This window comes from Suillus discolor, assembly GCF_016758755.1.
Source record: "Suillus discolor strain FC423 chromosome Unknown F5147scaffold_3, whole genome shotgun sequence".
Classification (NCBI taxonomy): domain Eukaryota; kingdom Fungi; phylum Basidiomycota; class Agaricomycetes; order Boletales; family Suillaceae; genus Suillus; species Suillus discolor.
Genome location: NW_024541250.1, coordinates 492,315 through 519,824, shown reverse-complemented (window position 1 = coordinate 519,824; position 27,510 = coordinate 492,315). Strand labels below are relative to the sequence as shown.

The 27,510-nt window shown below is 48.0% G+C and overlaps 16 protein-coding genes across 16 annotated transcripts; 8 read left to right on the top strand and 8 right to left on the bottom strand.

Annotated features, from left to right (window-relative positions):
- Positions 1–9: 9 nt before the first annotated feature.
- Positions 10–1,410, bottom strand: F5147DRAFT_188736 (uncharacterized protein). Its single transcript, XM_041428477.1, has 5 exons — positions 836–1,410; positions 618–781; positions 494–566; positions 355–442; positions 10–300 (listed from the first exon to the last, which is right to left on the bottom strand). Exons 1-5 carry the CDS (start codon positions 1,337–1,339, stop codon positions 158–160), a joined length of 972 nt encoding a protein of 323 aa, XP_041298929.1. The 5' UTR covers positions 1,340–1,410; the 3' UTR covers positions 10–157.
- Positions 1,411–2,230: 820 nt separating this feature from the next.
- On the bottom strand, positions 2,231–3,228 carry F5147DRAFT_565445 (glutathione S-transferase; the record flags this gene model as incomplete). Its single annotated transcript, XM_041430753.1, has 7 exons — positions 2,231–2,290; positions 2,345–2,402; positions 2,457–2,577; positions 2,632–2,682; positions 2,735–2,765; positions 2,829–3,078; positions 3,125–3,228. 7 exons carry the CDS (start codon positions 3,226–3,228, stop codon positions 2,231–2,233), a joined length of 675 nt encoding a protein of 224 aa, XP_041298928.1.
- Positions 3,229–3,472: 244 nt separating this feature from the next.
- On the bottom strand, positions 3,473–4,170 carry F5147DRAFT_188444 (cytochrome c oxidase assembly protein PET191-domain-containing protein). Its single transcript, XM_041428474.1, has 3 exons — positions 3,846–4,170; positions 3,629–3,801; positions 3,473–3,575 (listed from the first exon to the last, which is right to left on the bottom strand). Exons 1-2 carry the CDS (start codon positions 4,017–4,019, stop codon positions 3,706–3,708), a joined length of 270 nt encoding a protein of 89 aa, XP_041298927.1. The 5' UTR covers positions 4,020–4,170; the 3' UTR covers positions 3,473–3,575; positions 3,629–3,705.
- A 1-nt stretch (position 4,171) lies between these two features.
- F5147DRAFT_188395 (uncharacterized protein) lies at positions 4,172–5,477 on the top strand. The gene is made up of 4 exons (XM_041428473.1): positions 4,172–4,369; positions 4,431–4,797; positions 4,852–4,995; positions 5,043–5,477. Exons 1-4 carry the CDS (start codon positions 4,196–4,198, stop codon positions 5,438–5,440), a joined length of 1,083 nt encoding a protein of 360 aa, XP_041298926.1. The 5' UTR covers positions 4,172–4,195; the 3' UTR covers positions 5,441–5,477.
- On the bottom strand, positions 5,261–6,108 carry F5147DRAFT_188562 (4'-phosphopantetheinyl transferase superfamily). The gene is made up of 2 exons (XM_041428475.1): positions 5,782–6,108; positions 5,261–5,731 (listed from the first exon to the last, which is right to left on the bottom strand). Exons 1-2 carry the CDS (start codon positions 5,967–5,969, stop codon positions 5,515–5,517), a joined length of 405 nt encoding a protein of 134 aa, XP_041298925.1. The 5' UTR covers positions 5,970–6,108; the 3' UTR covers positions 5,261–5,514.
- A 296-nt stretch (positions 6,109–6,404) lies between these two features.
- On the top strand, positions 6,405–9,626 carry F5147DRAFT_801143 (WD40-repeat-containing domain protein; the record flags this gene model as incomplete). The annotated part of the gene is made up of 15 exons (XM_041443279.1): positions 6,405–6,536; positions 6,586–6,726; positions 6,773–6,905; positions 6,953–7,036; positions 7,084–7,148; positions 7,201–7,517; positions 7,580–8,020; positions 8,076–8,313; positions 8,352–8,424; positions 8,481–8,590; positions 8,648–8,885; positions 8,946–9,049; positions 9,099–9,214; positions 9,262–9,363; positions 9,411–9,626. The coding sequence occupies 15 exons, from the start codon at positions 6,405–6,407 to the stop codon at positions 9,538–9,540; spliced, it is 2,424 nt and encodes an 807-aa protein (XP_041298924.1). The 3' UTR covers positions 9,541–9,626.
- Positions 9,627–9,631: 5 nt separating this feature from the next.
- On the bottom strand, positions 9,632–13,476 carry F5147DRAFT_188627 (uncharacterized protein). Its single transcript, XM_041428476.1, has 9 exons — positions 13,260–13,476; positions 11,867–13,204; positions 11,689–11,810; positions 10,535–11,636; positions 10,320–10,479; positions 10,233–10,266; positions 10,062–10,172; positions 9,990–9,999; positions 9,632–9,932 (listed from the first exon to the last, which is right to left on the bottom strand). The coding sequence occupies exons 2-9, from the start codon at positions 13,157–13,159 to the stop codon at positions 9,897–9,899; spliced, it is 2,868 nt and encodes a 955-aa protein (XP_041298923.1). The 5' UTR covers positions 13,160–13,204; positions 13,260–13,476; the 3' UTR covers positions 9,632–9,896.
- On the bottom strand, positions 13,415–14,776 carry F5147DRAFT_188359 (uncharacterized protein). Its single transcript, XM_041428472.1, has 5 exons — positions 14,458–14,776; positions 14,250–14,402; positions 13,951–14,199; positions 13,781–13,899; positions 13,415–13,721 (listed from the first exon to the last, which is right to left on the bottom strand). Exons 1-5 carry the CDS (start codon positions 14,530–14,532, stop codon positions 13,622–13,624), a joined length of 696 nt encoding a protein of 231 aa, XP_041298922.1. The 5' UTR covers positions 14,533–14,776; the 3' UTR covers positions 13,415–13,621.
- Positions 14,777–14,848: 72 nt separating this feature from the next.
- Positions 14,849–15,479, top strand: F5147DRAFT_666933 (uncharacterized protein). The gene is made up of 3 exons (XM_041435200.1): positions 14,849–14,917; positions 14,974–15,123; positions 15,176–15,479. The coding sequence occupies exons 1-3, from the start codon at positions 14,861–14,863 to the stop codon at positions 15,296–15,298; spliced, it is 330 nt and encodes a 109-aa protein (XP_041298921.1). The 5' UTR covers positions 14,849–14,860; the 3' UTR covers positions 15,299–15,479.
- Positions 15,480–15,511: 32 nt separating this feature from the next.
- F5147DRAFT_188329 (DHBP synthase RibB-like alpha/beta domain-containing protein) lies at positions 15,512–17,126 on the top strand. Its single transcript, XM_041428471.1, has 3 exons — positions 15,512–16,822; positions 16,873–17,036; positions 17,083–17,126. Exon 1 carries the CDS (start codon positions 15,545–15,547, stop codon positions 16,811–16,813), a length of 1,269 nt encoding a protein of 422 aa, XP_041298920.1. The 5' UTR covers positions 15,512–15,544; the 3' UTR covers positions 16,814–16,822; positions 16,873–17,036; positions 17,083–17,126.
- Positions 17,127–18,195: 1,069 nt separating this feature from the next.
- F5147DRAFT_541861 (high mobility group box domain-containing protein) lies at positions 18,196–18,399 on the top strand (the record flags this gene model as incomplete). The annotated part of the gene is made up of 1 exon (XM_041430252.1): positions 18,196–18,399. A coding segment is annotated over one exon (204 nt), but the record flags the coding sequence as incomplete, so codon positions are not given.
- A 1,397-nt stretch (positions 18,400–19,796) lies between these two features.
- F5147DRAFT_801127 (DEAD-domain-containing protein) lies at positions 19,797–21,916 on the top strand (the record flags this gene model as incomplete). Its single annotated transcript, XM_041443278.1, has 7 exons — positions 19,797–19,897; positions 19,953–20,072; positions 20,123–20,333; positions 20,388–20,578; positions 20,636–21,204; positions 21,260–21,348; positions 21,402–21,916. The coding sequence occupies 7 exons, from the start codon at positions 19,797–19,799 to the stop codon at positions 21,474–21,476; spliced, it is 1,356 nt and encodes a 451-aa protein (XP_041298918.1). The 3' UTR covers positions 21,477–21,916.
- Positions 21,917–22,145: 229 nt separating this feature from the next.
- On the top strand, positions 22,146–23,802 carry F5147DRAFT_666927 (uncharacterized protein). Its single transcript, XM_041435199.1, has 4 exons — positions 22,146–22,434; positions 22,496–23,240; positions 23,292–23,416; positions 23,469–23,802. Exons 1-4 carry the CDS (start codon positions 22,288–22,290, stop codon positions 23,478–23,480), a joined length of 1,029 nt encoding a protein of 342 aa, XP_041298917.1. The 5' UTR covers positions 22,146–22,287; the 3' UTR covers positions 23,481–23,802.
- On the bottom strand, positions 23,803–25,050 carry F5147DRAFT_666922 (Mob1/phocein). Its single transcript, XM_041435198.1, has 9 exons — positions 24,973–25,050; positions 24,832–24,919; positions 24,698–24,770; positions 24,578–24,645; positions 24,503–24,528; positions 24,316–24,449; positions 24,145–24,264; positions 24,042–24,088; positions 23,803–23,986 (listed from the first exon to the last, which is right to left on the bottom strand). The coding sequence occupies exons 1-9, from the start codon at positions 24,990–24,992 to the stop codon at positions 23,906–23,908; spliced, it is 657 nt and encodes a 218-aa protein (XP_041298916.1). The 5' UTR covers positions 24,993–25,050; the 3' UTR covers positions 23,803–23,905.
- A 175-nt stretch (positions 25,051–25,225) lies between these two features.
- F5147DRAFT_188149 (class I glutamine amidotransferase-like protein) lies at positions 25,226–26,530 on the top strand. The gene is made up of 7 exons (XM_041428470.1): positions 25,226–25,465; positions 25,522–25,635; positions 25,695–25,874; positions 25,931–25,977; positions 26,032–26,134; positions 26,189–26,263; positions 26,319–26,530. Exons 1-7 carry the CDS (start codon positions 25,403–25,405, stop codon positions 26,412–26,414), a joined length of 678 nt encoding a protein of 225 aa, XP_041298915.1. The 5' UTR covers positions 25,226–25,402; the 3' UTR covers positions 26,415–26,530.
- A 5-nt stretch (positions 26,531–26,535) lies between these two features.
- Positions 26,536–27,474, bottom strand: F5147DRAFT_565772 (uncharacterized protein; the record flags this gene model as incomplete). The annotated part of the gene is made up of 4 exons (XM_041430768.1): positions 26,536–26,713; positions 26,764–26,863; positions 26,919–27,183; positions 27,238–27,474. 4 exons carry the CDS (start codon positions 27,472–27,474, stop codon positions 26,536–26,538), a joined length of 780 nt encoding a protein of 259 aa, XP_041298914.1.
- Between the last annotated feature and the right edge of the window lie 36 nt (positions 27,475–27,510).

The following is a 27,510-nucleotide window of genomic DNA, read 5'->3' as shown; positions in this document are numbered from 1 at the left end:
TATGCGGCTGTTCCGTTCTCTATGTAGATGTTCAAGCTGTAGACGGTATAGATGAATGTGGATGTATGATAGCGACTTATCTTATCTGCACGTCCAGGTGAGTGATCGGATAAGGCCTAGGAGTGATGCGGTAAAGCCTGCGCCTTGGAGCTGTGTGCTATGACACCTGAGACACCGCCTCACCATTTGGAGGTGATCTTTCCTTCAACACAGCCGGGGGCGGCGGCGGTGGCTTCGGTTGTCTGAATGTATACAATTCCATGCCGATGACAATTGATAGAACAAAAGCGCCCAGTGCAGCTATACCGTTGCTAAGAATCGGTGATTTGACGCAAACAAATGAGTAAAACGTACCAACAGCTTGACGCATGTTATTCCATTTTACCTCTTCCATGTTTGCGCGGAGGTCACTGAGCGTTATAATCGCCTTATTCAGGACTTCCTATTTCACAAAATTACCAAATTGTGCAACGGAGATGAATATCATCCGAACCTCAATTGCGATTGTCTGTTGTTTCAGCTGTGCCTTTGACTCATTCTTGCGAGTGTCAAGCTCCATTTGTATGCTAGTAATCCTATGAGAAATACAATCGTCTGATTCGACGAATATGACTCACTCATGTTTCAAGGTACCAAGGTCTTCTTTCATCTTGACATCCAAACGATCGACTTCTCGGCGCAACGCAGCTGTGGCAGAGCGTATTGTCGCGCTTTCATTACGAGACCTTGCGGTTTGCTCCGCGCGAAGCTCAGAAAGCGCTGCACGGAATAAATATGCTTGCTGTTCAGCATTTAAGTCAGTAAGCATGACAATTTCTGGACGGGTTCGGCGCACATTATCCAAATCTTTAACCGTGAGGCCTTCCCGCCTTACGCGACCTATTCTGTCCACGAGCAAAGCACGCGTAGCCCTCATCAGACTTCGCGCTGTGGGCGTGGGGAAGGACTTCTCGAGCGCGGCTACGAAGGCATGCGTGTGGAATGGAGGGACTGCATATGACTGTTGAGGATTTGGTTGGTAAGCGCATGCAGGTGGACCTGAAAGGGTCGTAGGAAGAGCCAAAGCGTCCTCGGGTGGAGGCGAAGATGACGGTGGGGCAGGATTGAGGTCGGAATACCCGTGTCCAGATCTTGGGTCTTTCGGATGAGCAAAGGATATCGAGCCCGGGCCAGATGCTGAAATTGACTGTGACGACGAATCTACAGGGCTAGTGATAGGTTGCCCGGTCTGAGAGCTATAGTGCCTCTGTAATATAGTGGTACAGGAAGTTCTATTGAGCTCTTGTATTGAGAGTGGTAGCGACCGGTAACGGTATATTCGGGGGATGACCTTTAGCATCCTTGCATTTGGTTGATGGAAAGCCGTAGATTTATATAAGTTAGTTATGGGTGTTCAGAACAAAGTATAGAGAGCGAAGACGTTACCGTCACGTGTCACCGCGGGAGACCTACACACTTCGAGTTGAACTTGAGGCGGTCTCTCAGGCTGCTTTCCCGAACTTGAAGGTATAGAGCCAGTCACAAAGGTTGTTCCTCTCCACAGAGTCCCCTTGTTTCATATTCTGAACTCGAGTTTACCTATACGAACCGCTATAGTGAAGACTTCTCTAGTGACTAGTCTGCCTTGGTTCAACTGGGGTCCTTCCAGGAGAGCTCGTACGATTCTTGCAAACACTCCATCTTTGGGTTCCGAACTGTACGTTTGGTCGGGTCTGCTCGGCGACAGCCTCATCCGCGACCGCTGCCTTCAATTTTCATCAAATGGTGGGTATCAAGGCTTGGAATAGAACTAGATGGAATCACCGACTTACGGAGGGCAAGGCGCCGTGTTCTTGTCTTTTCTTTGAGCCAGTTGGACCTGGTCTCCTGTATCTCGACACGATCACTCAGGAGAAGTTACTTGTGACCGATATGACCATGAAGGCAAACTAGGTGATACTGCTGTCCTTACAAGTGACGAGAAAGTGGACAGCACCGTGCTTTTGTCGAGCATCAACTTAAACAGAGCATCGAATGACTTGGTTTCGAGTGGTTATCTACCTCGGGCTTGTGTTACTTGAGCATTTCAATTCGTGTTCGGATGACCCATAACGGTTGGAAGTAAGTACGATGTTAATGTTAATGGAGAATTTTTTAACTGAGCCAGGGCGACGACGAAAGACTAAATTTGGTTCAAATGCGCAAATACTGTACAGGGAGAATTGACGAGCGAGACCGGTTCAAGAGTACTCTAAGGGATAGCTATTCCAGCTTTTACAGTTTCTCTCTCCAGAAGCCGATCGAGCCAAGCCTTGAAACAAACGATTTAGTATATTCCACCACCAAATGATAATGATTGTACTACCTTCAGGTTCGGGAAAGCATCTAAGGTCTCGACACCTGCATGCTTGTGAAACCTCACCCTATTTCGCAAATCATTATCAAAGCAAGATACTCGTTCGGATAAAAATGCGAACCATGGCATGACGTTCACATCAGCGACACTGAGCTTCCCAGCTCCTGGACCCACCAGGTAGTCACGGCCTTGAAGACCGATATCGAGCACACCATAAAGACGAACGACCTCATCCCCATAGCCTGACGCACGACGTTAGAACTATAGAGACTAAATGAGGTCAAACAAGTACACACGTTTCTTGCCGTAAGGCACATCTTCAGGAGCATAGTGTCGGAAGTGGTGCGCTGTAACATTCGGCTGTTATGCGAGAACACTATATGACTGACCACAACTTACATTGACCTTGCATAGGACCGACCCCTCCGTGCTGGTTTGTACGGTTGTGAGCGTGCATCTCCAGCTACATCACCTAGAGAATCTAAACACGCACAGCAAAGAAGATCCATTGCAACATCTGGCTCTCCTCATCGCTGCCGCTCTCAAACTTGAACTTCCCTTCCTTGTCGTACTTTTGCACGAGGTACAACAAAATCGCTGCACTCTCGAAGACGGGGAATCCATTCGGGTGGGCAACAGTGGTATTGGAGCGGTCAATGAGAACAGGGATGCGTCCGTTTGGGTTCATTGCGATGAACCATGGCTCTTTTTGGACATTCGCGGTCAGGTTGATCTTCTCGACACTGAAGGCCTATGAATAACGGCCGGAGGACATGACGGAAGACCTACTCGTAGTCAATGTTCCCGTAGGCCGCCTTGAGCTCTTCGAGCATGATAGACACTTTGTGGCCATTGGGGGTAGGTGCAGTGTAGAGAACTAGAGGCTTCGACATATCGAATTCAAGTTACTTGGAAGGAGTCTAGTGGAGGGAAGAATCACTGTGTATTTAACTCAAACTACCTTACATTAAATAGTGATTCGTCACGCGTCATGTTCAGCTGGCATGCATCAGGTCCAAAATTAACCACTTGCGCGATTAGGCTCGCTAAGCAACGGGCTTACGAATATGCTTCGATGAATTTCTAATATGCTTAGAAAGACAGCTAGCGAATGTATAAGCAGCATGGCTCGTAGTAGTGAATGCTTTCTTTGATTCCATCGGAAAGACGGTGGCTCAGTGCTACGACGACAGGTGTGCACTGTGATCGACACAACTCCTATTGACCCCCAGTGGATACACTAGGGAAATTATTCGTTGAGGGGGATATAATGATAGGGAAGAAGATACGCACTCGGAACGAGGTTCTAGACAATGATTCGCGAGTATCCGAGTCGCCATCGTGATATAACTTGGAAGCCATCCATCACATCACGATTCTGCAGGAGGTGCAGGAATCTTCTGCTGTCTCAGCTTCTCAGCATCCATTCCCACCGTGTTACCTCGAAACCGAGTCCTCATATCCAACTTTTGCATATCAGAGCATGTTCATGTGTTTAGTAGTCACTTACCATATTGCGTTTGCATTCGAAAGTGGACTTCCTGAGTAGCTGACATTGCTCCGGCAATTCATTACTATGTTGCTTGAGACACTCCGAAGGAAGATGTCCTTGCTTTTGGACACAGTCGGAATTGAGAAGGCATTCCTTGAGTGCTTTGAGGATAGCGTCACAGGAGGAGGACATGGCCGATGCTAATAGAGTCCGTTGGCGCACTCGAAGTTAATTTCCGCTATAGACCTAAACCCGACTTGCTGTCGTGCAGCGTCTAAGTGTTGTGATAAGAGCTCAGGTCAGGTTGGATGACTAGATGGTTCAGGAGAGCAGGTTGCAATCATGCGTAAACTTCTCATGCTCTCTTGATGCCTATACCACCATCACTCCGTGCGCTTTTAAGAACAATTCCGACACTAGCGCCTGTATCTAATCGCGCAGTTCTTTCTGTTTCCGGTTCACAAGCAACTGAGTTCCTCAATGGGCTACTAGCGTGTAGTGTGCAGGGCAAGCAGACATATGGGGCGTTCTTACACGCTCAGGTGCGACCCAGCTTCGAGTATCTGGCAGTGTGTAATGTAACCATGCAGTTTCTGGTCGTAGGGACGCGTCTTGTATGACGCCTTCCTATATAACTCCCCGACGCCATCACTTTCAATTACTGGGCCGACATATCTCATAGAATATGACCCCACTCCATCCGAGGCACCTACCCTCATGAGCCTTCTCAAACGCTACCTCCTTCGCTCAAAGGTGCGCATACGGGACGTGTCGGAGGAGTGGGATGTTTGGGCCGCATGGGGGTCAGAAAGAGCAAAAGAAACCAGGGAGTGGAATTGGGCACGGAGCGGCGCTGTCGAGCCAGTCTGGCGGACTAACGAATGGCCATGGGGAACTGAGAATGGTACCATACACGATCAACGTGCTCCAGGGATGGGCAAACGGATGCTCGTTCGCAAAGGCGAAATACGTGAGCTTGTCTTCGGGGTGTTTCTTGCATTGAGCTGGAATTGATATTGTGCAGCTGCCGATGCGTCTACACATGAATTGGCTGGTAAGGATGCATATTTGCTCCATCGCATCATGCACGGTGTTCCCGAGGGTAGCGTGGATATTCAACCCATGCATGCATTTCCTATTGAATCCAACTTAGACGTGATGGGTGGACGTATGTTCTTTTTTTGTTTCATCTGATACTTATACTGACACGCGCAGTGGATTTCCGGAAGGGATGTTATGTCGGTCAAGAGTTGACAGTGCGCACATATCACACGGGCGCAGTTCGGAAACGTATACTCCCAATTCACATTTCCTCTCCGACGTCATTGCCACCATACATGTCGATTAAACCGTCCCTTCCATCGACTACAGACAGTGCCGCGGTTAAAACACCCCGCTTGCGCGGGTCATCCACGCTCCTTTCCACGATAGCTGCTCCAGGTATGGGATCAAGCGTTGGCTTGGCCTTGGTGCGACTAGAACATTTGCGTCCTGATATAGCGTTGGTTGCTGAGGAAAAGGGGGAACAGTCGTGGAAGGTGGAGCCTTTGTGGGCAGATTGGTGGCCCGAGCAGCCTCCTGACGAGGCACATGATCTGAACAGCCTAGTATAATTAGGATCATAGATTGGATTCTTTGTATCATCTCGGACTAGACACATCACTCTTGAAGGATGATAGACGTCAAATCACGTCGACTCTGCGATAACCTGTGCGTAGACATAATCTCCGTCGTGGCTCGCTGAAACATGCAATTTATTCGCTGGTCCGACATCATTGCGTACGGGATGGTAAACAAGTGTTGGTTTTACGCCAGTGGTTCCATTGAATGACAAGTATGTCACCTCCTTCCAGGTAGGGCGGATGGGATACAACGCTTTGTACGCAGCTTCTTTCACCGCCCATCTAGACGCCATGACAGGTTGCATGAATGCCTAGCAAGATGTAAGACTTACCGCACACCCAAAAACTGTGCAATCCCTTTGGTCTCATCTTTTCCATGCTGTTCTACGAGCAACTGGAATGTTCGTAATTCCTGGGAGCTTAAAATTCTCGTAGCAAATGCTTCGGATCCCCTTCGACTCAATAGACTGATGAGACGAGGAAGGTGCAAAATATCGACACCGATGCCGAGGATTGGCATGTGAATGGGTTTTAAATGAAGTTTTTAGAGATATGCGATATGGAAGGTGTGTCGGTTAAGCAACTGGGCAGATATAATAGACTCGGGAGATGTACAGCCGGTTCCTTCTTGTGAGCAAACTGTACCAGACTGGTTTGTAATTGCTGTCGTGCAACACTCATGTATGCCATGCGCATGAAGAAGACATAGATGAATGTGACAAAGTGAGCAAGTATGCCGGACCCAAATGTGTGACTTGACTTCAACCTCGAGCCTTGTACCGTCCGTGTCACTCAGAGTCAACGATCACCAAACGTTAAGGACAGTCGACTCAACGTAACTGCAGAACGCGTATCAACACTAGCGCAGTCCGAGATCAGTGTATGACCATTCTGCGCATTCTGAAAAATATTCACTAACTCGTGTTTTAGACTTTGTAGCCTGCGATCTGTGGCGATGTCCAAGCCATCCATCAGCACGGCATATATTTCAGCATCTACCAATCGCTTCAACCATGTTGCAGATGCCTCCACCTCTTCCCTGATTGCATATGGATCAGGTACATTAATCGCGTTGTGGAACACTCAGGTGAGTATATTGCCATCGCTTTCATAACGCGCCTAACATCTCATCGGAGGACCCTGATGGCGGAGGCGTCCTCCAGACGCTGCCTGGTCACGATGGCTTAGTGACCTGTGTTCGTTTTGTGGCGTCCGACGCATTTGCTAGTACGGACGACAAGGGGACCATTCGCTACTGGAGATTATTTGGGACAGAGGTATGTTAATCCGCCTTGTGTGCAAACGTCCCCACAATGTTCATAGTGGAGGACTACCGCGATTGTGCGAGCACACCAACAAGCCATCTCTGTACTCCGCGAATTCGACAAATTCTTACTTACTGGAAGTTCAGACTCTTCCATCAAAATATGGGAGGTGCAACGTGGTGACGTTGATGGTAAATTTCGTATTCATTTGCCTAGTGAATCAGGCTAATTGTAACAGACGAGGTGAAGGAGTTTCAAACCATCTCGCTTCAAGGATGGTATCCTTTATCAATAGCGATCGCATCTCTACCATCGTCTGAAGGTGAGAGACTCAAATATCTCGACGACGAGGCACTTACCTTGCCGAAGCGATAATACTTGCCATTGGCGGAACCGATCGTAAAGTGCATATCTGGACACGTTCTGACGGACCAGTGGGTTTCACATATTTCAGCTAGGTATCAAGTGCTCATCCCTTTCTTGAAGTTTATTCGTTCAGTCACCCTATCAGGACATGAAGACTGGATACGTGCGCTGGCGTTCCGAGCTCCATCCACGCCAAATGATCCCATCGTTCTCGCTTCAGGCTCACAGGATGGAACCATCCGACTTTGGAATGTGGAGTCCTTCACTAAGATGCAGGCCCAGTCACAAATTCATACAAACCAATCGGGAGACGATCTCAGTGACGATCTCCTGGACGCATTTGAGGCTTCATTAGGAGACTTGGGTGCAGACGCAGAGGAGGGTGGCAGACAAATTTCACTTAAACGGCATATTCTTACTGTCAAATCGAATTCCAGGTGCGTTGAATTTGTAGTGAAAATTGTTGGATCGAGTTTATGACCGGGTTTATGATGGGCAGGACGCAACAATACTCTGTCACATTCGATGCTCTCCTAATCGGCCACGAGGCAGGAGTTACGTCGCTTTCTTGGTCTCCTTCGAATGCGTCATTGCTCTCTACATCAACAGACTCCTCTCTCATCATATGGGCTCCTAGCTCGATCGTCTCAACTGCATATTCATCGTCAACCTCGTCCATTTGGATTAATATACAACGCTTCGGTGATGTGGGAGGTCAGCGTCTCGGTGGCTTTACTGGAGGGCTTTGGTCAAATGATGGTGCCGAAGCCATGGCATGGGGTTGGAGTGGAGGCTGGCGACGGTGGCGCCGCATTAAAAGTGATAGTCACGGAGGAACAGCTGGCGAGGAATGGGAAGAGGTTGGTGCGATCAGCGGACACAGTGGCGCAATAAAGGGCCTCGATTGGAGCCCCAAAGGAGACTATCTGGTATCTGTGGGGTAAGGGTCGTTTACTATCAACGCTGTATTCTAGATACTAACTGCACACCTTTAGTCTGGACCAGACGACGCGCATTCATGGCGCTATTACATCCTCTACCTCCGAACAGAGCATTTGGCATGAGCTGTCACGCCCTCAGGTACATGGCTATGACTTAATGGGCGTAGCATGGCTCGGCCCGTGGACCTTTGCAAGCGTTGCCGATGAGAAGGTCGCACGAGTATTCGAAGCTCCACGGAATTTCGTCGAGGAAGTCCGAGTACTTGGAGTAAAGGATCTGGCCCAGAGCGAGGTAAGGACCACTCCTTGTTATATTTCAGGGCTTCTGAGAAAACAAAGGGGGATAGACCTGCTACGGCTAGTGTGCCTCCTCTCGGACTCTCGAACAAGGCTGTTAGTGATGGTGTGTCATATGATATGCGTGATATCTGCTGTTTGACAGACTGTCTTCTATTCAAGCACCTTCAGAATTGGATATTAACAGACCTTGTAGGCGTCCTTTTGAAGGAGAGCTAGCTTCCATCACCCTCTGGCCTGAAGTCGAAAAAGTTTTTGGGCATGGGTATGAGGTCAGCCAATCTGTGATTCTTGTGTGAAATGCGATTAATGCAATTCCATCGACCCAGTCGATCACAATCTCAGCTTCTAATTCTCTCGACCTTCTTGCAACTGCCTGTCGTGCAACTTCCCCGCAGCATGCCGTTATTCGCGTGTACACCACAGCCGGCTACCAGCCTTTCGGTGTCCCTCTCGAAGGCCATAGCCTGACAGTTACCCGTATAGCATTCAGCCCACCAAACGATAGATACGTCCTCACCGTAAGTCGGGATCGAACGTGGAGGCTATTTGAGAAGAAAGAAAATGGTACGAGGCTATATGCCTTCATGTAACAAAATGACGATTGACCATCCTGCTGCTTACTAGGTTATATGCCCATCGCTGCAGATAAATCGCACGGAAGAATCATCTGGGATTGCGCATGGAGCTGTGAAGGGGACGTTTTTGCCACCGCGTCTCGTGATAAGACTGTAAGTGTTTCTGATTTCGGAGAAAGATTCTTGATCGACCATCCACCAGGTAAAGATATGGAAGCAAGACTCAGACTCTTCTCGATGGGGAGCAATTACGACAATGAAATTCGAGGAAGCAGCGACCGCTGTCGCATTTTGTTCTGCCGGTGCCGATGCGCCAGAGTAAGTAAAACCCTTCTGTATCTCGTCTCAATCACAACTCTCTCCAGACGCTGGCTTGCGGTTGGTTTAGAGACAGGAGAGATAAAAGTCTATTCAAGCTTGATGTCCACACCTGATCAGTGGACCTTAGTCTTGATAATTAACTCAAAGTAAGTCTTTATCGTAACTTGCAAGAGATTCGCTCATGAGTTCAAAGTTTGGCACACGTTGATCAAATCAATCGTTTGGCGTGGAGAGCAACTGACAATCCATCGAGGAAGCAGCTGGCGTCTTGCAGCGATGATGGTACACTGAAAGTACTGATTGTCCAGTTTGAAGTAGACTAAAGTACGTTGGTAGACACACTAAACTCCACAGTAACAAAATGACATAAAGAGAATTGACATAAAACACAGTAAGCCGATTCACGAGGCAAACGTAGTGAAGACAGGAAGGAAAGACTGCTATACAGTGGTCAGTGTCGAGAAGACTGGATACCAAGTAGTGGTGGAAACAGTGTCAGTACGGAAACATCTGAGTTGATATCGCTAAAGGGGTGCCAAATATATGGGTATAAAACAGATTTGTGCCATGGCTGGGCACCTGCCTGGGTAAGTGATACGTTAGCAAGTATAAGGACACATCGGAAAGTGACTGAAGCAAGGCCCGAGAAAATAGAGATACATGAACGCCAAGTGCGTGTTTAGATGACATCGCGAAGGCTCAGTGGGACTTCAGGCTGTGGAAAGTAAGTCAGATACAGTTTGTGGTGTACGATTTCAACAGGAAAACGCACGCATTTAATTCTGGATTGGAAGAAAATCGTCAATCGTCAGCACTAGGCTTTTTTTTGAAAAAAAGTGCGTACTTGTAAAAACATTCAATAGAGCGAAGCATTTCAACATCACCCCCAGTCGCAGTGACAAAGTTCACTACAACACCAGCTCGTGCATAATTGGAAGCAATGGCTGGAGCAACGCTGTAATAGAGATGAAATAGAAATGAGCGCGTGTTTGACACAGGCAATGGGTTGGCCTACCGATGCGCGTACTCCTCTACAGCTTTAGGAAGGTCTAACAAAAAAGTTGGAACATCAATTCGGACCACAGCATGGTCAGTTACTTACCATAGTTGATGATCAGAGGGACGTGAGACACTTCTGGGGTCTTCACCTGCACATCATTCACAACCAACACTTTCGTCACAGGCTCTCTCATCATGACTGAAGCTGAACTTTTGAACTTGTTCAGCGCTGCCAACTTTGTGCCTGCGTTCATGTCACCGTGCTAGAAGAAAACCGTTTAAGCATCGAGAGAGAGAGAGAATGCTTCTGGTACTAACAAGAGGTACAGCTTCAAGCCCGCGGCTGGCAAGCTTGTGGACAACTGAATCCAAAGATGTCATGCCACCAACATGCACAATCGCCTGGCTAACCTCGACGTCATCAAATATATCTGCCAACGCGTCAAGTTTCCACTCGCGAGCTTGAGCACTTTCAGCACTAGACGCCCCGCGGCCCGAACCAATGATGCCGTGTCCACCACCCGGTGCAGCAGGATTAGTCGTGTCTGTTCGAACACCAGCGGTGAAAGCAAGATAAAGGTAAAATTGCCTAAGACCACGAGACCCTTGAGCGGACTCGGTGCTGGTCACATTTCCATCACGGCGGACTAGAACGCGCACAGGCTCCTTGAGTTGGATAGCCGTAGCTAGATTGAGCACATCCTGCGGCACAGTATTGGAAAACAGTGCAGTCTGTCGTTCAATAATGTTCGACGAGCCGGTAGTATGCTCATTCGAAGGGGGCGGAGAAATTGCAGAGAACCTGCGTCCTGTGTTAGAAGTCGACAAGGCGGGGTGGCTGTTTGCATCAAAGGAATTGAATGATTGTTGAGGTTGGGCAGAGGCAGAATTTGGCGTGACATTTCCAACAGGTCGAGACCTTGGCGGAGGAAGAAGCTTTACTATGTTGAAGACAAACTCGTGTAAATTGCGGGCAATCAGCTGATCAACCTCATCAAGAACAAGGAAGCGGACTTCAGATCCGACGAGACCTCCAGAGGCAGTGAAAAGGGCATGTAGCTTCTGTGGAGTCCCACAAATGATGTGGGGCATGTTCTGCTGCAGAAGGCGTAGCTCCTGGCTGAGGTCACTAGGCGAAGTGGATGTGCCAACGCCTAGCGCAGATCTAATGCCAATCGGACCCCCGAGGTCACGAATCATACGCTGAGCCTGGGTAGCTTGGTCGACCGTGGTAGATATCATGATTACTAGAGGTCCCCTGGTAAGGGGGCGTCCAGCGGTATTTATCACAGCTACCTGAATAGCAGGTATCACATATGCCGCAATCCGCTCTTGAGTGGGTGGAGCTTGCGCAATGATGTCTGCACCTCGCAGAAGAAATGGAAGTGCGCGTTGCTGAATTTTGTTAGGAGGGCCAACGCTACGAACATCGTGTTTAACAGAAGAACTGATTCCGATGGATTACCACTAACCCAAATTTGCTGAGAGAACGAAGTAAATCTGGTGCAAGATTCAACTGTTCCCACTTGGAAACCATGGGACCGCTGTCACGACCTGAGCTACCAGATAGCTCATTGCCCTGTGCATCAATCATCTAGCAATCAAACGGGTCAGTTGATTTGGTGTCGCTAGGGAGACTGAACTACGCACGCCTACAGATTCACGCCGTATTATGCCCCCAGTTACAGAACGACGTTTATCCCGAGGAGGTTCGAGTCGTCCCAAATTGCCGTGAGTCTCGGTCCGCATGGGAAGATCAAGCGTCCCTGCAGACCAAGTGCGCATTGGGGGATTAGGTGCGCGTGGTGACGGTCGCATATCTGGTCTGTTCGGTATACCATGACCAAGGGCAGCAGGGTTAGACCCCATGCCATGGGGAAAGGCTTGGTTCGAGGCCATGTCCTGCATCTGTGGGGTAGATCGTCCCATCTGAGCAGGAAGAAGGCCTGTGGTAGCATTTTGAATATGCTGCTGTGTTTGAAGAGCCAGCAATTGCCCAACGGATGTGGTCAACGTGTTCAGGCGTTGAGAGATCTGTGTAATATCATCCGCAGGAGGTGATTGATTTGGTGCAATGTTTGCACTAAATGAAGCCCGCGCGATATTGACTGCGGGTGTCGACATGCCAGAAGCAGGTGCGAAAGGATCCTTGAATTCAGGCTGAGCGCTATTGAAAGAGGTGGCATTGCTAAGGGTCCTCTCAATGAGAATGTTGACTTTGCGATGTATGTCGCTGATGTCGCGCTGGATTTCGCGCGTGTTATACTCGCAACGCTGAAGCCGGTCTAATAGGTCACGTATGATTGGAGAAGCTTTGAGTTGTGCCTCCAGATTATGATGAAAATCGGTACTGGAGGCAAGTTGACTGCCGGAGTCCAAAGATGAGACCGGAGACGATGAGGGGAATGGTCCACTGATGTTGAATGATGAAGAGCGTAATGAGTTGTTCATGATGTTGACCGGAGGTGTTACATTGCGATTCCGAGATTGTTGCACAAGAGCCGAGATAAATGGAGACGAATCGCCCAGGGTGTACATGCCTTCGTCATGGGTATTTGGATTGGGGGTATCATCTGCTTCTGGTAGAGACTCTAAGCTGCCAACCTTACTCATGTCTCGCGCACGAAACATATGCTGCCTCTCAGATTCAACCTGATGGAGATATGGAGGCCTATCCCCGTGTGGGGGCAAAAGCTGGAAGCGGGCGTCTGGGAGACTATCGGGCGCTCCAGTGTGTTCCAGTAATCGGGGTGGACTTGGGGACGACTTCAAAGACCTGCGATCAGCGGAACAGGCTGATTGAGAGGACACAGACGCTCCATCCTGCTCCCGAAGTGTGGGAACCCCAAATACGAACCCAGTGGCCCCATCCTCTTCATTGTTTCGCATATTGCCAGGGAAGAAGGGCGTCGAAGTGGGATTCAGAGTTGCGCCTCTCGCCATGGCAGTGACTAGCTCCAACGAACGGTGAACAAACGAAGGGCAGCACTTAGAGCATAATAAGGCTTTCAGTTTGGCACTAGAAGCATTAAGTTAATCTCACCTTAGGATCTGAAGAAATGACCTTTCAAACCGATTCCATACAGGCAGTGTAAATGAGAATGTCAAGAAAAATACCTGCGACTGGCCTGTTGACGCAGTAGCAGGTACTCGATTGAAGGCACAGAGGCGTTGCCAAAGGCCCAAAGCTTTATAAAGCTCACAAATTTAAATCCGGCCGAAGGCGTGGTAATTGAAGCTTAAGCTTGTTCATTTACTAGTACTATGCAATGTGTCAATGCTTCCAGAAGCCTTACATTCAGGGCATCTCATCGCCAGCCATAGTACACGTTGTGTATGGACATGTTGGGTATACGGCATAAATAAAGAATGGGGACATTATTGAAACAAAGGTACAAGGGAGAGTCAAAAGAGGGGCAAAGGGAAAGAAAAACCAAAGATCTTCCCGCGCGGGTGTTTATCTCCGCGAGTTTCTAATAAAATGGTGGGTTGGAGGTCCAGAGCCCTATGTAGGTCAACGGTCAAATCAGCGATGAACACATAAGTCAACGACGGTTGTCATACCTCATTGCGCTTTGTCGAGCACGCCTCGCATCAGTGAAGCCATTGCGAGCTCGGTATGCTTCAAGACGCTGCTGCACTTTTTCTATCACTTCTGGGAGATCAGCGGGGCTGCGAGTGACCTAAATTACAGTTTTGAGTTGCATTCTGAAATTAAGATTCAAGTGACATACCACAAGCTCCGTGGATTCATCACCTATTTGAAGACGAGACCCATTGAGATTCAAAGCTTTATTGGCAGCTGATGCATCGATCAACGTGATCATGGCGTACTGCCTAACAGAATGTTGGGCAATATAGGCTGGATCCGGGCGACCAGTCGTCATTGCCAGACCACCGCTGCAGCGAATCTCGACAGAGAGAATTTCGCCACAGCGACTGAAGTACTCTTCAATACTGTCTTCGTCGACTGTTTTAGGAAGCTTGCATCGAGGTCAGGTTCCATATCGTAATAGTTTTCACGGTGCCTTACATTGCCAACAAACACATGCATAGGATCACGTCGTCGCTGTTTGACATGCCTCTTGATAGCATGAGAAACACGTTGGTTCTTTTTTTGAGCTCGTGCAGGATTGGTACGCGTCGGTTTGGCGTCATTTTTCCGCGAGCTCGTTACTTTTTTTGACTACGGCAGAAACTTGAGTGACACGGTTAGGAGGAAATCACGATACGTCACTAACCTTGGGGATAGATTTGGCTTCCGAGTTGTGAGTAGGAGAGTCATCAGAGTTTATGCTATGGCAGTGGTAAACCATGATGATAAGTTAATCGTGAATGAACCTAGTAGTAGGGTCTCGAAGTTTGTGAGTTGAGCTGGCGGATAAATATCAGATTGAGCAGCCTTTTAAAATATCGAGCAGTGGAAGAGAGTCTAAACAAGTTAATTTCCACAGCATTATGGACGGGGGCTTGTGTCAGTGGCTTGAATCAATGTACAATGAGATCTGTAGAGAACTTGAACTTGTGGATGAATTGTAAAATAATAATAGTGGATTGATTGATCGTCCAAAAAAGGAAATCGGATTTGATGTCACAATTTGTGAACGCTTCGGAGGCGAACGTTTGCTTGTACCCTAATATTCAATGGTTGCACATCATACACACGTCTATCGAAAGGTAGTCCGAGAGATAGCCAAAGCGGTACATTGCCAGTCTTTTCATTTGTGTTGCTTGTATTGACTTTCAGTGACCTTCAGACTGTCAAACCTCGGCTAGCTCGGAACAAAGACATTGCTTCAAACTTCCGAGCCCTGTTCGCACAGAGTGCACGACCCGAGGATACGCAACATTTTCATCACGATATGCAGAATGCCTTGACTTTCTTGCGATCTCAGCGAGAATATAAGGCGAGCATTCTGGTTTCACGCAAGGTATTACACATCAACTGACTTATGCTAGGCTTTGTTGGAGAGATATAACCCATTAATTGACCTAACAGCGGAGGAACGTATCGAAGCGACCGCACGACGAGTTGGACTGAATATGCCCAAGACCCATGTACCTGATTCCCGGGACACGTAGTGACAGAGTTACTAGATGCATTCGAATGTAACCGGTCAATCTCTGTTTACCAAGAGTAGTGACTCGATAAAAGGATGTCAGGCGTAGTATATCATGATACCAGGTCATTTTAGATGTCTATACCATGGCGCGCAGCGAGACTAACTTAAAAGTTGTATCTAATATACTATTGATTACCCGATCGGATCCCGGACTCATCATGCAACTGACTCGGTCTGGACCGTCTGGGTTTCGACAATCCTACTAATGAATGTTTTGAAAAGGTACCTCAACTTTTTGCGGAAAAGGTTTTCGCAACCACAAGGCACGATGGCGGCGGTGACACAGGTGTTCGCATGCGATTCTACATCCATCGTCTTTTCTTTAGACGACCAGGTAGCGGTCAGCTCACCTGAAACCCTCACAGCCTTGCATACCGCAGCATCCTGCCTCAAAGATCTCTCCCCAGTCGCCTTTCCTACTGAAACCGTTTATGGGCTGGGTGCTATTGCTCTAAACGCGACAGCAGCCCTTAAGATATTCTCCACAAAAGGCCGGCCAGCTGACAATCCTCTCATCGTACATGTGTCCTCGCGGCGTATGCTACAAACCTTGCTTCCACAAAATTATACGCTCTCGCCTTCTTACGAGTTGCTCATAGAGCATTTTTGGCCTGGACCCCTCACGCTACTTTTCCCCTGCGACCATAGCCTGATACCCGACATCATTACCGCTGGCCAGCCAACTGTCGCAATCAGAATGCCATCACATCCGGTAGCACGAGCACTCATTGCTGTTACCGATGCACCGCTCGCAGCTCCAAGCGCCAACTCCTCCGGAAAACCTAGTCCCACCCGTGCAGAGCACGTGTTGAATGACTTGAATGGCAAAATTACAATCATTCTAGACGGTGGCCCATGTGAAGTTGGTCTAGAAAGTACGGTTGTAGATGGTCTACATGAAGACGGAAATATCCGCATCCTGCGACCTGGCGGAATTACAGTAGAAGACATTCAACGAGTGCTCATCAATGGCTTCTCCGATACCGACACACCAATACCCCAGATCCTCGTCCATCGTCGTGATTTTCGTGACGACGCATTGGAACAGGCACCTACTACACCTGGCATGAAATATCGCCATTATTCCCCCTCAGTGCCAGTGACGCTGATGCGCATGACCGATGTTCCCCTTGGAATAGAACCTCGGAGCCCATCCGCTTTTCTGGAGGATCTCAAGCGTTCGATGCCACATTCTCCTAACGCTCTTCGCGTGGGGTTATTGATGCCTTCGGATTCTATTTTGATGAAATCTCTTATCAGCGATACGACCATTCAGTGGCATGAATTTCCTTTTGGGCTGGTTTCAGAGCCAGCAATTATTGCAAGGCGGCTATTTGATGGACTGTTGACGTTGGAAAGGGAAGGGGTGGACTTGATCTTAGTGGAAGAAGTTCCAGAAGAAAACGAGGGCCTGGCAATCATGAACCGGGTCAAGAAAGCAGCTGGGAGCTCGCAATGGATTGCTATTCCCTAGAAATCGCATGTAAGTGTTGCTATCTCTGTCATGCACTTTTTGCTTACAGCCTGCTGCAGGAATGTGGCTGCGTTTACATTATAATTTTAATGAAACTAGAGATGTAATCATAAGGCTGGGCAGCGCGTTTCATTATCCATCAATCGACATCGCAAGCATGACTTGTGACCTTATCTCAATTGACATGCACCATGCGGTAACGCCGACGATAATTGGTTGGCCTGTAAGCCTGTACCCGGAACTCAAATTAATGATATTGATAGAAGCAGTACACAGAAACGGATGTTGTCGATGTTCACGGGAGGAGATCGGCGACACATGCTGCGGTATTTCTGGTACTAAGTGTCGTCGTTGTCATACGGTGTCATTTCCCGCAGAGCGGACCATCGTTGCTCGCACGCCACTCTTATCTTGCCACGCTTTTGTAGCTTCGTGCCTCGTGCCATATCTCGTCTACACGAGGACTTTCAGTTTCTGGTGAGCCAAACTGCATTACTTATAAAACATCTAGGCCCAGCGTAAGAGATGACATGGTTTTTGTTATCGTCTACACCATAGATGACGGCCCAATCAGACCATGGGCTAATCAAAATGCTGGAACAGCTCTTGCCCTTGGGAGTGAATCGCCGCAATTTCGGGACGTCCTTCGAAAGTTCTATCATGCAGAACTTTGCGGGAGGAGTATGACTCCGAAGACATGGCTCGCTGGGCAACGTGCTTTACAACGTGCTCTCGCGCGCTTCCGATTGCTCTGTGTCGGTCACGTGATATCAGCCTCGCGCCTTCTTTCAAACTGATTGACCCCAATGTTCTTTTGCTCTTCACATTTTTCCCTTTGTATACTTATGCCGCCCTTCAGGTGAGCTCACGAAGCCTGACGAAGATAGTGGGACTATCTCCAGCTCCCTTTATTGCGCTGAGCGTACGCATATAAGAGTGGTCATAATCTTTGACCTCACAATGTTCATTACTCTCAACTGGTGTTGAGATCTCTTTTACAGTCCAAAAGCAAGTTTTTTTAATACAATGGATTATGACGGTCAGTCTTTCCTTGGGTAATCGCCAGGCCGGGCCGAGCTGACTTTACTTTGCCAGTTTCTAACAGCAGGCACATGATCAACTCTTATCCTGTCCATCTGGGCCCTGGTCCTTTGAACTATCCACAGCACTTCGTATTTTCCCAGTCCCCCGTTTTCAGTGATATATCCCTTCCTTTGGATGATTTGTGTCGTTCCCAATCAGCACCTCCGTGCCTGGAGCAAGGAAATAATTTATTCAACTCCACCCTCTCCATCCCTCAGCTATTTTCTAATTGCGACGTGTTCTCATTGGCTGCTTCGACACATGGTGGGGTTCGTTCTTCGTCAAAGGAACATATTCCTCGCCCACCGAACGCATTCATGCTCTACCGTTCACACATGCTCAAGAGCCGGGGAAATGCTGACCCTGAGAAGCGTCAGCAGAATCTCAGCCGCATCGCAGGGCAGCTTTGGAGAGCTATGAGCAAAGAAGACAGAGCTGTGTGGCATAAGAAGGCAGCGGAAGTCCAAGCTGCACACTGTGCGAAATATCCTGGCTACAAATTCAAGCCCAACCGCAAGAGCGCTAAGTCGGCCAAGACTTTTCAAAGCGGCGCTTACTACTCAAAGCCTACTGAACAAGTTTGTGCGGAGTCATCCATAGGCCCTGTGCGACGTGTTCGCTCGTCCAGGGTCCGCCCTCAGGGTGTCACGCGTGATGCTCTCCTCGGTGCATTAAAAAAGCAGTTTCCATCGGCTTTCTCATCCCCTACTGGGCTCTCCCCTTTACATTTTCCACCTTTCCTTCCAACCTTTTCTTTACCAGAGGCAATGTGTGTTAACGAGCAGCCGAACGCCACTCTGTCCCTTCCTCAGTCTCAGTGCACGAATGCGCTTGGCTTGGAATTGAGTTCATCACAGCCATTGCAGCCTACTACGCCAAGATCAGGACTAGCTGAAATGCTTTCCGGTTTAGATCTTGACGCCGTACGTTCTGATGCTCCTCTATATTTATTTCATCTGATCTTCATTTCGACAATTAGACGCCAACTGCAGCAACCTTCAAACGGAACGGCGACATATCCGAATCTGATGCTTCTATGTCCCAAGATGACATATTCCTTGGAATGGAACAACTGCGTCTTCCCCACAATTCAATGGATTATGACGTAAATGGTCTGTCTCCACTACTTCACGGATCGACGGACGGATATCAGTCGTCAGGCCAATCCTTTTCGTGTTCGGACGCTTTCAGCGGGGCTCCATCATGCACCTCCGATTCAATGTTCTCCGACTTTATGTGTGATTTCTCAATGCCACTTGACCACGAAAGTGATGAGTGGAGCCACACCTCGTGGATGCTTAACATGGACAAGAACTCAACTATTTAGAGGGTTTGCAATCACTCATTTTTTTCCTCCCATTTATTGTCAAGCACTCATATAGCCATCATCGTCACGTCCCTTCTTTGTAGCTTAACATTAGTCGCTGTATCCGTAGTATGCCACGTTCGATGTATCAATAGAACTTTTTCTCAATTCTGACGCTCGATTCGACCCAACCGGGGTCTTGACTCGTCATGATCGTCGTTTGTTCTACTGTTAGTATAGCAACGATGGGATCACCCACTGTCCCACCCTCCAGGACCTACTTTCTGTTTCGTTATCACTTTCCGTCCCTGGGTTGGTGGCACAGTGTAGCACCGATTGCTTCCATGTGAATCTCACTCCACTCCATATTTTGTCCACGGCTATTATGAGAACAAACTCAGCTGGGCTGCTGGACCCGTACTACACTAGTTCAAGTTGGTACTAAATATACCGAAAGCTAATTAATTAGTAAGCACGTGACCGTCATCTCATTCTCGACTCAGCATTTGACGGTGTCAACTGCTACTATAGACTCGCTTGTCCCCCCAAAATCCTCAGCTGGTCATAATGCACCCTACAGGGTCATTTGCTGATATGGGCGTGACGCCTCCTCTCAATGCTGCTCTTGCTCGTATGTCTATACGAGCTCCAACAGAGATCCAAGCTGCCTGTATTCCTCCCCTTCTCGAAGGTTTGTCTTGCAGCAATTAATATAGACGTCGAACCAATCAGTAATCTGCTTCTAGGAAGAGATTGCATAGGAAACGCAAAGACAGGTTCTGGGAAGACTATAGCATTTGCAATCCCAATCCTGCAGAAGCTATCTGAGGATCCATATGGCATATTCGCGCTAGTACTGACACCTACGAGGTTCGCTTACTCATTTATTGATGTTGCGTCGCATTATGACATCCTACTAGGGAACTGGCATTCCAGATATCCGAACAATTTGCAGTGCTTGGTGCTGCAATAGGCGTCCGAACGTCTGTCGTTGTCGGTGGCATGGATATGATGACACAAGCTTTAGAACTGGGTGGCCTTCCCCATGTTGTAGTAGCCACGCCCGGGCGTATCGTTGACCACTTGCGGAGTAGCAACGGCGAATGGAATTTGTCTCGTGTAAAGTTCCTTGTCAGTGAAAATTTTATGCGAGTTTCTGCTGGCACTCATGTCGAACTGAGTCAGGTATTAGATGAAGCGGATCGGCTCCTTACATCGACTTTTTCCCCCGAACTCAAATTTTTGTTTGAGACTCTCCCAAGCGATCGGCAAACCTGTCTTTTTACTGCTACCCTGACAGAAGCAATTGAGTCCTTGATTGAAGCCCCGCCGAGATCTGGGAAGGTGAAACCTTTTGTGCATAGAACGTTATCAACGTAAGATGCACATCGTGTTGGACGGCAGGACGTGGTTCTGATCTTTTTTCAATACAGTGTCGAAACAGTCGCGACGCTAAAGCAACATTACGTTCTGGTTCCTTCGCACGTGCGCGAGCCGTATCTCTATCATTTACTTTGTAATCCTCCAGAAAGTGTCGCATCACTCCGGAGGGTAACCCCAGAGCCAATAAAACCGGGAAAACCCAGAGGAAAAACGAGAACATCGCAAAAACCCGGTCCAGATGAGGATATACCCATACAACCACCACCTACCATCATATTCTGCACGAAGCCTCGGACGGCTGCTTATATTACGCATCTACTTCAGACATTGTCTATCCGCAGCACCGCGCTGCATTCAAGATTGACACAACGGGAGCGATTGACGTCATTATCACTTTTTCGGTCATCTTTCATCCCTGTTCTTGTATCGACAGATGTTGGCGCCCGTGGTTTGGACATTGAGGACGTAGCAATGGTCATCAACTGGGATCTGCCAAATGAGCCTGAAGAATACACTCACCGAGTCGGAAGAACTGCACGTGCTGGTAAAGGTGGTGTTGCTATTAGTTTTGTGACCGAAAAGGATGAGGAGCGTGTATCGCGAATAGAAGCACGGATTGGTACGTTATTCGACCCTTGGTACGCAGTGATAGAGTTGGCTCATAACTTCATCAGGGGTGCAATTAGAGGCTATGACCATGCCAGAAAACATGGTTTTAGAAAAATTGAATGCCGTATCAACAGCGAAAAGGCTAGCAAATATGGTGCGCATGTTAAAGATAGCACACCTCCTGTTTCTTACATGAGCCTCATCTAGGAATTACATGATTCAAACTTTGGCCAACGAGAAGAAATACATAAATTGAAGTCTAGGAGAAAAGCCGAGGCATGATCAATTCATGTATTTTCCCCCCGATCTGACAGCGGGTCCATTTCTCGGCCAAAGTTTGGGAGTTGTTGCCCGTAATGATCTGGTTTCTTCTGGAACATGCAGGGATCGGAAACACCCGAATATTATGATAGTTCGCTCCTATCGATTCCGTGCTAAACGGCTCAAGTACTGCGGAATAGAATGTCAGGGCGATGCCGCTGGAATTGAATTTGCAAAACGACCCTTCATACTCTAAATCTGCATGTGGGGGGCCTTTCCAGTATCCGACACTGGCAATTCCCGAGCGGGGCCTTGTTGTGGGGAAGCCAGGCCTCTTCCAGATCATGACCATGACCGTTTGGTATCACTAACGCCAGGTCCCCGCATTTCAGCATGGTGATAGTTAGTGCTTTGAACCTCAGTCAGACCAATAGAGAAGCAAGACAGTCGTTACTTTTTAATTCCGATGGGGAGAGCTACATTTTCTTCAGATCAACGCAGACTCGGGAGTCACTAGCAAGCGGGGACCTGAGTTAAATCGGACCGTAGTCTGGGAGAAGTCTGGCCCTTTGTATATAAGAGCGGCGAGGATCTCGGCTGGTCTTCGGCTAGCTTTAATATCAAACTCAGCGAAGTGTGCATATTTGGTTTATCACTTCCCGAACTGCTGTCCCCCTTTCTCTTTTATACGTTATATCCGCTCGTCATCGCCCGCGTGTGGTGTACTAATAATCTCCCTCCACAGTCAAACACCCTTTCTTGCTCCTCAACCTCTATTTTTATTTTAATCATCCTCTTTCGAATCCCTGCACCCAGTTTGATCAAGGCAGTCATGAGTACTTGTATGGAGAACACAGACTGGGACTTCCTCTTGCAGTTCGTCTCAGAGCCTTTGGAGATGGAATTTTCTGATGTGCCTGAAAGGCCCGTCGCAGAACGTACACGTTCGGCGGTACCTGTGCAGGTACCAACACCCCCCGTACGTCGTTTAGACTAGAAACATCATGTCAGGCAGATAATATTCACCATGTCTCACAAAGGACTCATTCACCTCGTCACCGGTTGACCCACCAGCAGAGGAAGACACCCTTGTTTCTGTGTCCACGACATTCTTTCCCGGAGCACATATCCACTCATATCCACCAGATGTCGTGCTGCTGTCATCCGACTCTATATTCTTTTACGTCCACACGCGCGCGCTGCTTCGAGTCTCTGAAAATAACTTTGGCGGTTTGCTACCACTGTCGCCCAAACCGACCAACGGCCAACTAGGTCCAGTCTTGGCCGTCCCGGGATCTTCTACCGTTCTCAATATCGTACTTCACGCCATGTACGACATGCCATGTTCCCACTATTCTCCTTCATTCGACTCCCTCGCAACCGCATTGTCAGCGCTAACAGATTATGGCGTTTCTCTCAAGCGCCATGTTAGCTCTTCTTCTGCCCTGCACTCCCTGCTTCTCTCGTATGCACCACTTTGCCCCTTGGAACTCTATACGTTGGCTGCTTCACACGACCTCTATGACCTCGCTGTCCCAACTTCATCTCATTTGCTCTCCTTCTCCCTCGCATCCCTGACAGATGAGATGGCGGACAGAATTGGCGCAATATATTTGAAACGATTATTTTTTCTCCACTTTGGCCGCGCAGATGCTTTGAAACGTCTCCTCCTACCACCACCCCATCCACATGCCGCCACTAATGACTGTGACTTCACCGAGCAAAAAAGGCTCACAAGAGCTTGGGCTCTTGCATCTGCATATCTCGCTTGGGATGCCAGACCAGGTATGTTTCATAGGTGTTCAGCAGCACTGTTTTAATTTTAGTCAAATACAGACTTGTCCACAAACGCAATTGAGTCTGCCTTGGCACCTCTAGGTGATCAGCTGTCATGCGAGCACTGTAGAAAGGCACTTCGAGACCGGCTGAAGACGTTGATTATACAATGGTCGGCAGTCAAGGTACGCCCACCATTTCAGCCCTTCGAACTTTCTGCTTATATCGGAACTGCAGAGGACTATCTAACTCGTAAAACAACATCATTCGGAAGAAATATCTCACACTCTGGACGAACATACCCCAGGAAAAGCGCGCATGTGCTTCTTCAGCTCTCATTCTTTCAATCGACTGTATCACTCATCCCTTTCTTCTTTTTCACTGCATTCATCGTGTAACATTGCTCGCTTTTTGTAACATCAGTTGGGAATGTTCAGTGAACACTGCCGCCAAGTCCGTCATACACGACCTGTACTCAGTACTCATTAGCAGCTACTCCTTCCGTAAATAGTATCCCAGTCTGTAACGCTTACGATTTCACACCTTTGTACTGTCCACACACGCATAGCATATAGCCGATTGGTAATAGCATCATGATTCAGAACTTGATGACAGATTGGCGTCAAGGCAGTGAGATAGGTATACAACAGCGAACGGTCAAACACAGGACTCGGTCATCGGGCCTTGTCCTCAGCAAGGATGGCATCATTGAGCTCGTCCAGGGGTGCTAATTCTTTCTTATCCACGAGGTCAAACTAGCCAGTTTATAATTAAGTGAATAGGCAGTTGTTAAGATGGCTGTGGACACACCTCATTTATGAATAGAAAGAAATGGCGGTAACTGGTGTTCAGATGAGCTACAGAATTTGGTCAAGCCATCATAATCAAAGCCGAAAGTAAAACGAGATGATACCTTCGATGCCAAGCGCACAAATTTGGTCAAAGTGGTTGCTGTATATATGCGCGTATACACGAAACAATCGGCGTACGATCGTGCGCACCGTTTCACGAAAATTTCGAGGGAATGGTACGCCTAAGTTTCGTCAACTACAGCCGCAGAGTGGATGTATCGTGTGGTACACACCAATCTTGTTCGGGAATACGGTTTCATCGTCGAGAATGTTCTGAGCCCAATTCATCAATGCATCTACGTATTCGGGAGCGGGCAGCTTCGTGGGTCTCTTATATTTAACACCATCTTCCCAAAGGTACTCGTAGCTACCGAATTACAGTAAGTTTGAAGTTATATATATATATTACAGGAGGCTCACCGCGGACCAGCGGACATTATGGGACACTAAAGCTGGCGTTTCAGATCAAGCAGCAAGTAATCAGCAACGCCATACCTCCTGCGGCGTACAGAACTCGGTAACCGTACCGTACAACATATTCAAGTGATTGAAGAAATCAACAGCTGCTCATGTAAATACGATGACGCATCGCAGACGAGTATAGATGGTCCGCACCATGGACAGCAAGCCATTCATTTGTATCTTCACCTTCAGGTAACCGAACAGCCAACCTCAAGTTGCCAGAACCCTGGATTACATGTGAAAGTTCGATGTCATCCTGGCATTTAGTACAGATCAGTGTACCTTACCAAAGTTGCTTCTGCATACTTTCGCAGTTGATATTGTTTGGTGCCCTCCGGGACGTCCTTTCGAGGTTTGAACGTGCGGGTCTTGCCACTGGATAAGCCGACGCGTTAGTTCATGGTCTTGCTGTTGGAAGGACTACTGACAGTCCGAAGAATGAAGACATGTCGCCGATGACTGCGATCTACGGTATCACGCTGCGTTCGAATGCTATAACCCCGGGCCCAAGTGCCAAAGGTGCCGAAGATGCCTGTGGTTCGCCGCTTGAAATTGAGGTTCGCGGTGGTGATACTTACGTAATACTTGTATCTTATCTTATCTTATCGAAATTAAAAGCCTCGTGCTCCCAGCCTGTTATCAAGTGCCTAGAGCCTGTGAGTCCCGATGTCCCAGGCTGATACAGATTCGAACGAATTGCCTAACGATTCAATTTTTCAATTCACGCGAAGGTTATCCTGCTCCGCTACAGAAGTGCCGCTCCACTCGGAACTGGAGCCCCGGGGAGAAATTTCACATATATATAAAGGTCACAACGGCCGCGAAATCACACATCCACTATCTCACTCACTGAACGTCATGACAAAACGCATCCTTTTTGTTTTCACATCTGCAAACCAAACTTTGACAGGTGCCAGCACGGTCAGCAGAGCCCTGCACTTGTTTTTGGCATCGGCCCTTTAACCACGTTTGATCAGGGATGGTACCTTCCTGAAGCCGCTCATCCTTACTACATTCTCGCCCCTTATTTCACTATCGATTTTGCCTCTCCTGCGGGTCCTAATCCACCTGTGGATGAATACAGCGTCCAGGCGGGTGTTCAGTTAGAACCCAGGTCATTGATGAGTAGTCGCTAAAATCTTACCTTCAGACGTTCCCAGACGACATAGGCAAATTCCTCAAAAACTCCGAGGTCCAGAAGAAGCTCTCGGCCACTAAAAAGCTCTCTGATGTTAATCCCGATGATTACGATGCGATTTTCTATGTAGGGGGCCATGGTCCTGTCTTGGATCTGGCAGTGGATCCTGTCAATATCAAGTTTGCATCTGAAGTACGTCTGTCAACTTTCTTGTATGACGGGCCTGTAGCGATTGTCTGATCTTATAGTTCTACCGTACCGGAAAATTGGTCGCCGCTGTTTGCCATGGACCAGCGTCAGCTATAGTATAACAAGTTCTACAATAAATGTTACTGACACTTTATTGCAGTGCCCTTGTTGGCGCCACTGACGAGTCTGGCAAATCCATCTTTGCTGGAAAAGCTTTCACTGGCTTCTCAAATGTCGAGGAGGAGCAGGTCGACAAAGTGAAGGCGAGTATCACTCAGCCAGCGTTTGGTACTTTTGCAGACGTGTTTTGAACACAGGATATACCGTTCTTGTTGGAAGACAAGATCTCCAGTCTTGGGGGTAAATACGAGAAAGCAGCAGAACCTTGGGGGGTCAGTATTATGCTTGGACTTTAGCCGTATGTTGACTGATCCACTTTGATTCCAGCCCAAGGTCGTCGTTGCTGGTAACCTAATCACCGGGCAAAATCCGGCTTCAGCTCATCCCATTGGAGAGGCCATTCTCCAAGCCTTGCAGAAATAAGTGGAAGTAGAGTCGCTCTGAAAACGGTCTTTCAAATGATCACTTGTGCCTTGCAGCATGAGCAGATGCATGAGAATATTAAAAATTAGTACAAATTTTCGCGGGTACGACCTACACTGTATTAAATATAGGCTACAGACATCTTCCAGCCCTTTTTTAGTGTGAAGCCATCCAGGGCATCTTTTGCGGTTGATGCGAGTTCGGGGGAGTCGAAGAAAACTTGTGCCATCTTCACGCTTGCGCCAGCAGCATTTGGAGTTGGTGATTGTGCGACGTGTGTTGATTGAAAACCCTTGTACCTATTTGCAATATTCGTGAATGACTTGGATAAAAAGGGAATGAGACCCACTGTTGAAACAACACAGAGAGTACACTATCCGTGACCTCTTGAGGAAGATTCGTACAAAACAATCTTGCAGATGGATGTTGTGTAGGCGGGGGAATGGTGGCTTTGGGAAGAATGACGATTGAAATCATATGAAAGTTGTTCATGTTAAGACGTACCTAGAGGTTTGAGTTGTGGAGCGGGTTCCTCATCTTCATCAATCTCCATTTCTTCGCCATCACTGTCGTCCTCTGACTTTTCGCGTTTGGACTTTGGTTGCCCATCTGCCAGCTCCTCATCGCGCCGACGCTTATCAGTAGTTGAAACAGTGACTTTTGCAAGCACAGCGAGATCCGGGTTTGCATGAACAGATGTTGGGGCGACGAAGTGGGGATCTTCCCTTCGCGAAGTAGCATATGATTTAGATTTCGCATAGGTGATGCGCTGCATAAGTGAATTTGGTTTAATTATCTCATAGAAAGTCAGGTTTAAGGTTACCATTGGCTTGTCATAAAACACCATACCCTCGCAGGCTCTCATGGCGGTAGTTGCGGATGCCAAATCGGTGAAGACGAGGAATGCCTGACCCCTCATCTTTGGACCTTTTGACGCGATAACATCAATAACCTTGCCGAATGTGGTGAAGAGGGCGTATAGTTGAGTACGCATTTCATCCTTGTTGATTTTATCATTAAGATTGTTGATGTAGAGAGTAGGAATTGGTTGAGTAGACATGATTACTGCGAGCCTAACTGTTCAAGTCGCGTTCAT